Source organism: Pseudonaja textilis, chromosome 4, assembly GCF_049901715.1.
Source record: "Pseudonaja textilis isolate UNSWEBS1 chromosome 4, rPseTex1.2, whole genome shotgun sequence".
Taxonomy (NCBI): domain Eukaryota; kingdom Metazoa; phylum Chordata; class Lepidosauria; order Squamata; family Elapidae; genus Pseudonaja; species Pseudonaja textilis.
This window is the reverse complement of record NC_141993.1, coordinates 52,954,582-52,966,777: the sequence shown is the minus strand read 5'-3', so window position 1 is coordinate 52,966,777 and position 12,196 is coordinate 52,954,582. Positions and strand designations below refer to the sequence as shown.

At 36.2% G+C, this 12,196-nt stretch overlaps 1 protein-coding gene across 3 annotated transcripts; it reads right to left on the bottom strand.

Annotated features, from left to right (window-relative positions):
• Nucleotides 1-261: 261 nt before the first annotated feature.
• Nucleotides 262-7,196, bottom strand: ESPNL (espin like). 3 transcript variants are annotated; one of them, XM_087933037.1, is made up of 5 exons: nt 7,116-7,196; nt 6,998-7,031; nt 5,483-5,635; nt 2,479-2,658; nt 262-1,962 (listed from the first exon to the last, which is right to left on the bottom strand). In XM_087933037.1, exons 3-5 carry the CDS (start codon nt 5,531-5,533, stop codon nt 406-408), a joined length of 1,788 nt encoding a protein of 595 aa, XP_087789163.1. In that variant the 5' UTR covers nt 5,534-5,635; nt 6,998-7,031; nt 7,116-7,196; the 3' UTR covers nt 262-405. The 3 variants fall into 3 exon arrangements, with proteins under 3 accessions (XP_087789163.1, XP_087789165.1, XP_087789164.1); XM_087933039.1 differs by having other exon boundaries at nt 2,479-2,672; nt 5,498-5,635; XM_087933038.1 differs by having other exon boundaries at nt 5,498-5,635.
• Nucleotides 7,197-12,196: the final 5,000 nt, after the last annotated feature.

The following is a 12,196-nucleotide window of genomic DNA, read 5'->3' as shown; positions in this document are numbered from 1 at the left end:
ATCTGCTCCTCCCTGCATGCCCTAGGATGAAAAAGGAATGGGCCTGGGTCTTCCTCTGAATGCCCAGCCGGCCTGTGCCCTTCCCCAGTTTCCTCCACAACCTCTGGAGCCACACTCCCACTCCCTTTCGGCTGTTCCTCCTCTTCCTCGGAGTCAGATTGTAACAGGGGCATGACACCTTTTTAATTGATAGTTCTTTACACCACAAAAGTCTAGCTGGGGTTTGGTTTTTGCTGTGTCATTTTGTTATTGTTGTTTAGATAACATGAATTTTGCAGATTTTTCTTAGTAATTCCCAAAGAGTTTATGTTTGCTAATTGCAGCAATATCCCTGAAGTAATAAACCATATAGCAGCAGGCTTCTTTGTGTAATCTGCACACCATTCTTACTTACAACAGAGATTACTAATGTAAAGGTCCGGATTCTTTAAAGCTAAAGATCTCTGCTTCTTTTTCTTTCCAGAAAGCAAAACTCCTGTCAATGTAACAGTAGACATCATCATTATTACAGTTACCTAGTTCAAAGTATTTTCCTGAGACCTGCTCTTCAGGCTCATGAACACTAGCTGATATCCTCATTTTGGTTCTTGTTGTTGGATTTGTTTCTATTGACAGCCTTTGGAGTTCTGTGGTTTTAGTCATGTTGTTATTACCAAAAAAATGTTCCTTGATATCTTCAAAGCTATCTTTCCAGTTTCTTTTGCCTGCTGCAATCTCATCAATCACTGTTTTGTGAAAGGCACGCACTGTTTCCCACTGATGTCGACTCAAGTGATTGAAAACTTCAAAGCAAAGGAGATGTCTTCCTTTACGTTCTTCAGGTGATAGATCTAGTTCCAGGATATGGAAGTAGCCAAGCATAAATAGCTCAAGACTCAAACTGTTATAATCAGTAGGCTTGCCCTTAACATAGGGTAAGAATTGTTCTGGAGAATAGACTGTGTGCTCATGACTTTGACATCTGATCTCCTGATATGATAGCAAAGAAATGACATCCTTCCAGTGACTGATTATCTTCTTGATAGCATATCTCTGATGAACTAAATGGACAAATCTCTTCATTTCTTTCAAGGGCTTCTGCAAAGGATCCTGCTGTTTTCTGAACTCTGCTATAACTTCTACAAGACCTGCTTTTATAGGCTGCTGAGTACTTAGAGTCTTCCTAGTCAGCAGTTTCAAAGAAGGAGCATATGCAGATTTCTTCCAATGACTTAGGAAAAGTAGCACAATTCGTTCTTTTCGGAGGATGGCAGATTGTGTTATTGACACACAGCTCCCATCTGCTTTAGAGGACAGTTGCTTATAGATGATGTTGGAATCACTGGCACTTTCCACATCTCCAAGCTTATGTTCTCTACCATTTAATTGCCTCTTGGTTTTACAGATGCTAAATAATGTTTGAAGTGTTGACTCCTTGCTTGCATCATGTTGCAAGGACATGTTCTTCAAAACTTGGGGTTCAAAAGGTTTGTGGTAACTCAGAAGATTATATTTTTCAAAAATGTTTCTCAGACTTTGCACAGAGACACTACTTTCTATGATTTCTTTGTTGGATGTATCTTTTAGGAAAAAACCTGTTTTGCCTGACTTCTCATTAGCCCCCTCTTTCTTAGTTTTATTTATATTGTTAAGAAGTAGAGACATATATTTTACTATTCCAGACACATGATTGCACCAGTCTGGTAGCTCCTCGTTGTCATCCTGGGAGAAAGATGGAAGAAACTGAGGGTTGACTGTGACACTGATAATGGGAGATGGAAAAACACTTTGTAGCTCTTCTGTTAGACGTCCCAGCTCATTTTTAAACTCCTGGCATTTCTTCTTCATCTGCAGCTTCTCAACTTGGTTCTCTAAGTACAGCAAATCGTCATTTGTTAGTAGTTCCCCATAAGGGCCAAGGATAGCCTTGTGATCCTGCGAGTATTGCCAGACATCTGTATCTAGTGCCCAGCTTTCTTTGTTCTGGGTAGGGCAAAAAAGAAAACAAGAAGAAATTGTATCAAGTCATGTTCATTCAAAGGCATTACTTCTCAGCCTGCCATGAACAAATTTTTCAAGGACAAGGACAAATTTTTCAAGTGGAGTTACAGAATCTTAGATACATTTGAGTCATCAAGCCTTATTGATGACACCACAAGTATGCAACTGGAAGATATTTTAAGATAACATGATGTCTCAACAAGAAATGAATCCAAGTAAATGTTTGTCTACCTACATCGTAATTCTATTCATAAATATAAATTAAATAGGACAATATGTTCCACCCCAAAAAACAGAAGATGTAACCCCAACCACCACCTATCCACTACAAATTTAATGATTTCTGTAGTACCTTATACCTGGCCTGAATTTGGGAGAAAGAAGTTTTCAACACAGTGAGTTCAAAACAAAATATTCAACTGGAATTATAAATAAATAAATATGAGTTAGAAAAGAAATGAAGAGGCACTTTATTATTCTATTAGCTGAGTGAAATACCTTCTTGTCCTCCTCTTCTTCATATGCTAGTTGAGCCTGTAATTTTCTGACCATCACTTGCCGTTTCCATTCTGGGATACAGAAACCTTGCTCATCATGGGTAGGCACCAAGGCATCAATATCCAGTGCTCCGAGACTGTCTAGCTTTGATACAGTATTTTGTCTCTTCATTTTTCCACCCTATATAGGGACAACTATTTCAAAGTTTAAGAACATCTCACAATGTCTCTTCAAATAGTTTAAATAGTTATATAAGTAAAAAGTTATAATAACATTTTCTCAAGAAATTAAGATTAATGAAAGGAGCCGAACAGAAAACTGAAATGTGTAGGTTAGCTTGATCTTTTCTGAAAATCTATGTCTGATTAGCCAAATAGTATGACCTTGCAACATGAAAAAAATCAAATAAAATTTGGAAGCTTAGCTGAAAGAAATCACCAAGAAAGATTATAGGAAAGCCAAACGAATGTGAAAGATATGAGACAGATTGAAAGACTCAATGGACAGGAATTCTACTGTGAATCTTTGCCTTCTTTAGAAATGTATTTATCTTCAATAGACTCCATTTATCTTTAATGGACTTTAAAAAATTATCAGGCAGAAAACCAATTAATAAAAATAAAACCTTAATATTATTAAAGTATTATTTATTGGAGCATTGCAAAATACATAAAATAAAAAATGGAAAGAAAGCTATTTTGACAGAGGACGCAGTAAAAGGAAGGAAGGAATTGGAGGAATCAAGCATTCTATTAAGGAACATGTTAAGCTTCTTGAAAAGGTGCTGGATAAAAATCTTACCAGCTTATGTTAAATTTCTGAATAAAATACTCAGAATTCAGGATTAAATTTAGCCAATCCAGTAACTGGCTCATGGCTAATAAGAACCCCTTTTTGTGTTTTTAGGTCATGAAATTTACAGTTAAAAAGAAGTTAGCTTTTCAGACATGATATATCAAACTGTTTTATATTAACAATATAAAGCAAGGAAGAATGTGGTATACAAAATGAGTTGTGGATACTATTATATTGGGCACAATCTTCACAAGAGTTTTAGAATGGCATTGGATATTTCACTAAAACTCCCAATCTCTCAAAATCATCCCTGACTGTGCAATACTGAGAACAACTTTTTTAAAAAAGAATCAGATAGACAGCTCCTGAAGAAATGGGAATTCCCTAATCCTTACTCCAAAGGAAAATAAAATGTATTGCTTGCATCTGCAGTTTCACTGATCCATGCCATTGTATTGTAGCATTTAAGCTAGTCCACCTGGGCCAGGGAGGTTTGGTTTCAAATCCTCACTCAGCTACAAAATAGAGCAAGCTTCTTTGGGACTGTCAGTCTCTCCAAGTACAATTTACTTCACAGGATTGTTGAAGGAAATAAAATTAGGGAAATATACCCTGAACACTCAGAACAAAGGCAGGAAATAAATTAATCAAATACAACAAATGACTATGGTAAATAAATATACGTTGTGTATAGTTGTCTGATCAATCACAAAAACTGTTAAAACACATTTTCCTTGAAAAACATACTGAGGCAGCTAAGGCCTAAAGGCAGAGAGGCCTCCTAACGTAAAAATTTCTATAAATGAAGAAATTGATTTCTCATAAGCCCCTCAAAGCAGCAGAATTCCAAAGAAATACTTCTTTTAGTATAGTTTCAAATACACCAACCCTGAACTAGAAAAGAATCAACTCAGTTTTCAAAAATATCGGTATTTTGGGAATCATAAAGGTCCAGAATTTACCTTAAACTGGTAGAGTTGTGATGTGGAAATGTCCTGGGACAACTGACTTATTCACAGTCATATGATAAAATTCACAGCTAGTGCTCTTAGTGCTATTTTTATTCAATATGAACAATTAATATGGAATGAAAATAGAACAGTTTGCAGTTGCTTAATTTGGACTTTGTTTTCTTCACAATCTCCTCATATTAGTTCTTTTTTAAGTGTTCAGTGAACATATGCTGAAAAAGAGAACTAAGCTTGCACTTTCTGTTTCATTCCCAACTTGTAAATGACCCTATTATAATTTTGAACTAAACGTTTATACATGAAAGGGAGAACACTGAGAAATCTGTTTATTATGGAGTTGGTTGGAATTGAGATTATATCCATTGTTCTCCCTGCCATTTACTTCTTTATTATTTTTAAAATAATTTTCCAAGCTCTGCTACATTACCAATTGGCTGCCCATTCCCAAGAGAGAGTCAATTTGGCATGCCAATTGTATATATACAATGGTTATGAGCTGGAGAGTTGGTTTTGCATTGTGAGCTCACTCATAATACAATGAAGAGGACAAGAAATTTCAGTTTGTGTATTCCTTCTGTAGCAGAGACATAGCATAGGAGCAACCTCCTTCTTGGAAGTTTAGAAGAAGATAATTGGTGTGCTTGTGATATGTTGTTCCCTGATACACATTATTTTCTGAAGGTCCTTGATATACTGTACACCCAGGAATAGAGACAGATTTTCCCTTTATGTGGTAGAGTTCAATGCCAAGTTTATCAATTATATTTGATAGCAATTTAATTTCTATCTCAAAATAGAACAAGCATATACATTTGTCTCTGGAAATATAAAAGCAGTTTGTTGACTTTCTATGAAGAAATCATAAAGCTGAAATGAAGCTGGAACTTCTATTTCAATCAGGTTAGCATTGCAAATAATGATAAAGAAATGAGAGAGCCATAACCCAGTACATCTGGAGAGACCGAGATTCTTCCCAGAGACATGCACTTAGGCACAAATAACAAGTCTCCAGCATTTCTAAAGCAATTTGAAGATGCATCAAAATAAAAACTTCCAGACCTTACTTGCCTCTGTACCACAAATAACTCATTCAATTAAGAACAACTGTATGTCTAATCTTGCTTGAGAGATTAATGCAGTATTAGCATCTACAAAGAATCACACACACATAAATTCCATAAATAATAAAATATTGAAATAAAGCATTCCAAAATAAACTGATAAAATCCAAAACCCACCAGTATAGCTATTACCTGGCTATTCTCCATAACTATATCTCCATTCAACATCTGCGGACAATTTTTAATTCTTAGTATTTGATCAATATTGGTTTTCTTTTGCTTCAATACTTTGACTTTGAAAACTTGAGCTTCTTCACTGTCAGAATTGTCCTAATGTGACAAAGAGACAAACACATAGTTTGCTTTCTCTTCTTATTCATGAGAACAGAAAAATGCAGTTATACATTCGATGAGAAACCAAAACTCAGTCTGAAAGACGTTTTCAGATGCACTGCTGCTACACTGAGCATATGGCTTGTTTATTTACATATTGTTTACAAGTACCTTCTCTGTGCTTTCAATGCAATTCCTGAGGTGTCTATATCTAGGCACAAAGAAATAGGGTTTTGTTTTCACAAACTTTTTGTAGCTGCCCTGTATAAATGTATCCTTAGTGAATGAAGGTTTTAAGGCAGGGATGGGCATGCTATTTATCTTATAAGCCTTGGCATTATATTTAAATCTATTTTATATTTAGTCTACTAAAAAGTTTTAAGTGCTTAATTGAGCTATCAACTTGTCTTTTAAAAACCTGATTAACCAGTTGGATTGAAATGTATTGGCTTATTACCAGTAATTCAATATAATGTTGCCTTTGGTCTTGGAAGCTAAGCTTTTTTGTTTATTATTATTAAGAACTTTTATATGACTGCTCAGCCCACTCTCAGTAACTCTGGGTGACTTACAAAGATAGCCCCCATCCCCCCAAGCCCCCTAATAACTCCACCCCATCCCTCTCACCTTGTTGACCCTAGTTAGTAACTGGATGGGAGAATATTGAGCAAAATGAAAAGTATAGACTAGATTGGGAAATAAAATAAAAAAACTTGGCTTGAGGGGAACATTTATCTTACATTTATCATATAATGAGGTAACTTACCATTTATTTATTTTTTAAATTTATTGGCCACCCAACTTACCACAAGGCAACTCTGGGCGGTTAATATTACCGCTAGTAATATAATGTTACTTTTCACCCTTAAAAAGAAAGCCTCAATAGTCTCTCATTCAATTAATGCATTATCTGATATTGGGGAACCCCAACAGAGGAACAAAACAAAATGAGGTAGCAGAACTGAACCCTTGAGGTTTATGTATTCTGAGACAGACATGCATCTCCTGGTCTCTGGTCATCTCTGAGCAGAGATCTACCTCTCCCTACAAAAACTCACAGTGTTTGTGCTCCAGCAGGCAGAAAAGATGACTCTAATTATGGGATTTGTCGAGTTAAAGTGCTATCTACCTGCCCCTGAGTGAGCAGAAAGCAACACCAGTTGAAAATTACTGGACCCTATTCTTCTTTTGATTCTTTCCAAGTCTCTACCAATCATCTAATTTCCCATTATTTAAGATTGTCTTTCGCTTTGGATGGGAACAAAATGAAAACAACATATTGACTGAAAAGCAAAGAAACATTGCCAGGGCATATCATAGCTAGGTAGAACTGGGGACACGGCCAAAAAAATTACATACCTGTCTTGCATTGCCATTTGTTTATGGAATCCATCTGGGAGAAAAGAAAGAAGATGAGGCAAATATAGTTTTCTCTGGCTAGATTCAATTTTAGGAATATCAGAAATTCTAAACAAACCAATGAATATGAATCAGAAGGAAGCAAAGTTAAAAGAACTCGTCATTCTTCCTGGAGATAGACATAACTTGTACTGTGTACCAGTTAGAGCAGAAAGGGTGGGGGTCAGGAAGTCACAAATTAGCATTGCATTAATATTTGAAGTCTGGGCATCAGATGGCAGAGTGACACAGGGGATTAGAACATTGGCACTATGAAGAAGGATGTTGGCTGGCTGCCTTGGCTGTCTACTTTCCTTTTCACTTATTTCTTAGAATATCCAGATTTTATAAACAAAGAGAATATTCAGTTAAGGTAGCCCACAGACAAAGAACACCTGTTTGGCTGACAATGCTCAGGTTTCCCACTTTAGGAATTGAAGTAGGTTGAGCAAATGCCCAAACATTTCGCTGGTTTGCTTCTAATTTCATCTTGCACCTATGTGCAAAATCATTATTTGAATTGATTTTTATTTTATATTAATTCATTTTATTTTTGGTATTTCTGTAGAGATCGTTCTCAATTTACAACCACAATTGAGCCCAAAATTTACATTGCTAAATGAGAAATTTGTTAAGTGAGTTTTGCCCCATTTTACAACTTTTCTTTCCACATTTGTTAAGTGAATCACTGCAGTTGTTAAATTAGTAACACAGTTAAGTGAATCTGACTTCCCCATAGTCTTTGCTTCTCAGAAGTTCACAAGAAAGACTCACATGAACCTAGGACACTGGGACATAATAAATATGACTCACTTATCAAGCATCTGACTGTAAATCATGTGACCATGGGGATGCTGTAATAGTCATAAGTGTGAAAAATGGTCATAGCTTACTTTTTCCAATGCTATTGTAACTTTGAACAGTCACTAAACAAACTGTTGTAAGTTGAGGATTACCTGTACAGCTATGCTTTAAATAACTCCCAGCAGTTCACAATAAAGCCATAAAAAAGCAATCAACTTTATTCAGCAATACCTCAATTAAATGTTCACCTGGACCTCATCCCACTGGCACTGAGTGGGCTTCAAAAGGTCTCCAAAACAGCATTGCTTAAATGGCTTTCTGAAAGACCATGGGTTAGGTCCTAATCTGCTTTCTCTTGGGAAGCTGTTCTAGACTGAAGGGGCTGCAATGGAGAAATGCTATCTCCACCTGTTTCAAATTTTTAAATAAATGGAACGTAAAATATCAATTTCTTTTGAAAAGAATGCAATATGTATTTTAGTTTTCGTATATTAAATAGTTTTATTACACACACACAATTTATTTTTAAAATTAGGTATTAAGTGGATAAAGATTAATTGAAAAGCAACATTAGGAGGTGTGTGGGGGGGAATGTTTGATCTTTTTTCCTGCTTCCATTCTTTTGCCATTTTCCAGAATTAACTCATATTTCACTCTACTGTTATTGACAGCTGTGAGTTGAAAAAGAATTTAGGTTTCCTTTTTCAGGCCTGTATTTAATTTGAGATTATATTAAAACCCAAAATAGCAATTTCAAAGAAAATATAGCACATCCCTTCCTCAATGTCACTGTTCTAATTAAAACTGGAATATTGTAGCTAGGAAATATTTACATTATATCTATTTATCACCTTAAATGGATAACTTCTCCCACTAGGGCACTAATGATGTTACCTAGTTTAGGTAATGAAATGTCTGCAATAAAAATAACCAAACTCAGAGAACACCAAGGACCCTTCATTGTTGCAAACCTCTGCAAGACATTATTAAAGATCCCTCACCAAAATTCTTATTTCTAAGATGGGAATATACTGCTGCATTATCCAGTTTTTGAAGATATTATTCAGTTGAGGAATTAAATCTGTGAGGAAACAATGTCTGTGCTTGGAGAAGAAGCAGGATGGTAAATCATCTGATATAAGAGGAGCTGGAAAAAAAATGGTGTTAATGAATAAAGCCTGCGTGTTCTATCAAATGTAAGGTGCAGCAAATAACAGCACGAGGACATCTGCAAATATCAATGAAAAAATCAGTTCCATCTCAGGTAGGAAAAGCCTTACATAAATGCAGTTCATGATCCTCTAGACATGTTCTATGTCTGTGCCACAGTTTTTTCTGTTCACAAAAAGGAAAAAAACAACTGGAAATAAGTGACTAATAAAGAAAGTATGAAACCGATTCCAGACTGTAACAGAAACATTTTTCTGATCCCTGCATCATATTAAACCTGGTGGTTTCTATTAATCCATATTAGTCCATATTGCAGGTTGATATTAAGACATTGGTATTATGGTTTTCCTGGGTTTCGTCACCTATAGAAAGATGAATGCTATCTTCTTTCTCATCCATTCTAAGAAATCTTGCCATAGTAAACTGGTAGTGTGTATTCATGTCTGAATCATGGTGGGTTTTTATACATACACAAATCTCTTCAAGTTATGAGAAAGAAATTTTGATTTTATTTGCCTGTAGGAATAAAGACTATAATGTTCTTTTAACATGCATTGCTGAAATATCTACTAAATCAGTTGGAGAATCATCTGGCATACTACCTCTGTGTATAAATGTCATGTAAATATTTTATTATATTTCCTTTATAGATCAGAAACCAAATTAAAAAATACTAGAAAATTCACCAGCAGAAATTATAGGAAAAGGACAGGTGCATTTGTCTTGGAAAAAACAAGCACTTGCAAATTTGACTCCCAGAAACATAACTATACAATCATTTACCAACAATTTTCAGAACCTACTAGGCCATTGCTATAGCATTGGAAATCTATGTAGTCCTCTGAGATAAGATAATCTAGATGCCATTTCTAGAATTACAGAAATTAGAATTTTAGCCAATAAGAGAATGGGAAGATTAACCAAGATTATTTGAAATGTTAGATCACATAGGAGTGCTTTGAAAAACATCATATTCAAAATGTATTTCACTGAGATCCTTAAGCATTATCCTAAATGGTTTTAACTATACAAACTTTGGCTGAAATAATCATGTTTTAGGCTGTCAGTGGGTCCTACCTTATTATGTGTAAGGGCAAGCTGTGCTATGTCAGATAAAATAAGATCACTGCTGCTTCATAAAATATTGATGAATTCTGTAGACTCAGATAGGATACATAGCCCGCTTGAAGGTATCAGCATGTCTCAGCTAACCAGATCAATGTAGAAGCAATAGCTGGATAATATAGAAGGGATATGATTTATTTAATATCACAGTATGATGATTAGGGGTGAATGCTGGTAAAAATGGATTGGATATTGCCTATTGTATACATTAGTATACAAATTTGGCTTTGGCAAAATATTATTACTTCGACTGATTCCCAACTACGCTCACATTGTTGATTCTGACACTGATATCAACACTCTTTCCTTGTTAGACTCAGGTTCAACCCCAAGTGGGCCCAACAAGTGATTGGTGCTTTGTTGTTTCTCATTGTTGCTGTAACTGCTTGCCTACTCTGAGAGCAAGGAGAGCAAGCAGCAGAAAACTTCCAACAAAAAACTTCAAGGATAAACTATTACTCTGGAAATCTTCATTCACAATGCCAACAAAGACACTGCCCTGGGAGAGGTATTAGGTCCCTAAGCACTGAGGCAATCATACTGAGATGCCTCTGCTGCTGCCACATTACCTATAAACAAGGAACCTTCCATTGCTCAGCCATGGTGGTAATGCCAGTGTCAAATAACTTATTGCTGACCAACTACAATGATATACTGCTGAGCGACAGACCAAATTAAGCTGCCAGTAGAAGACTGTCTTCTATCACCAGGACAGCCTATCCCATTCTACCCCCTACTTTCTACCTGACAGGTCTTTTCGTCACACAATTTAATAGATAGAACCAAGTGACAAAGGAAAGTAGGTTCAGAAAATGTATCCTCCTTTTCTTAATTTGGAGATATCATGTTTCTCTGTCTTCTTGACATGCAGCTGATCTACATCAGCAGTCAAATTGATTGTAAAAAATGTCCTGGACTGGATGATATAACCCTAAAGTGCAGTGGCTACAGTGACTGAATGTTTTCTGACAGTGAGTTTAAAATGCACACATTTTTGACTTCTTGCATTTGGAAAATGTAGACAGGAAAAACACTTACTTATTCTTGTGATGGAAACAATCTCATTTTATTGTTCATAATCTAGAACATTAAGGTTAGGGTTAGGGTTAGTCCTTCCTAAAGAATTTCTAATTCAGTCATGTCAGATGGGTCAATTTTCATTTGGTCACAGAGAGTTAATTATTGTTTTAACATAATGTTCACAAACCTTGGCTCATATATTCCTCTAGTTCAAGGGTATCAAACTCGTGGTGTCATGGTGGCGTCACATGACATATCAGGACTTTTCTCTTCTTCGCTAAACCGGCCAAGGATGGGGCCAGCATGTGACACATCCGGCCTGAAGGCCGCTAGTTTGACACCCCTGCTCTAGTTCTTATATTTTTCTGATACAGTTGCAGGATAGTTTGGTTTTTAGGTAACAGTCATTTAGCATTATGCATGAATCCTTAACTCTTACTGATGTTAATTATGATCTATTGAAAAACTAATTAATCTGGATAGTTTCTGTCCAGTCTCCAACCTTCCCTGAAAAATTAGTTGCATGACAGATTCAAAAGGCTCTGGTTGAAGTGGGTTATCAGGACTTTCTCAATCAGGATTTAGGCTGGAATATGGGACAGAGATGGCATAAATCATACTCTTGGATGACTTCTGGTGGGATCAAGAGTAGTTCATCCATCCACTCTCTTTTTTCTTTTTTCTTTCAGAGGCCTTAAAAACTATTGGCCCTGTTATTCTTCAAGATTGGCTTTGAGAATTGGGGGTGGATGGCACTGAGTGTGCTCCTCTCCTTCCTTAGAGGTTAGTTCCAGACTATGTTGATAGGGGAGGAAAAGTCCAGCCTATGGCCCTACTTTGTAGGGTATTGCAGGTTCAGTCTTCCCTCTTATTTAATACCTACAGGAGACTATTAGGTGCAGTGATCCAAATATTTAGGGTTGAACTATCATTAGTATGCTGATACCCAACTTTGTATCTCTACCTTGGATTGCCTGAGTGATTCTGTGGATGCCCTATCTCAGTATCCAATTAGCAAGGCCTGGTTGGAGTATAATAGGC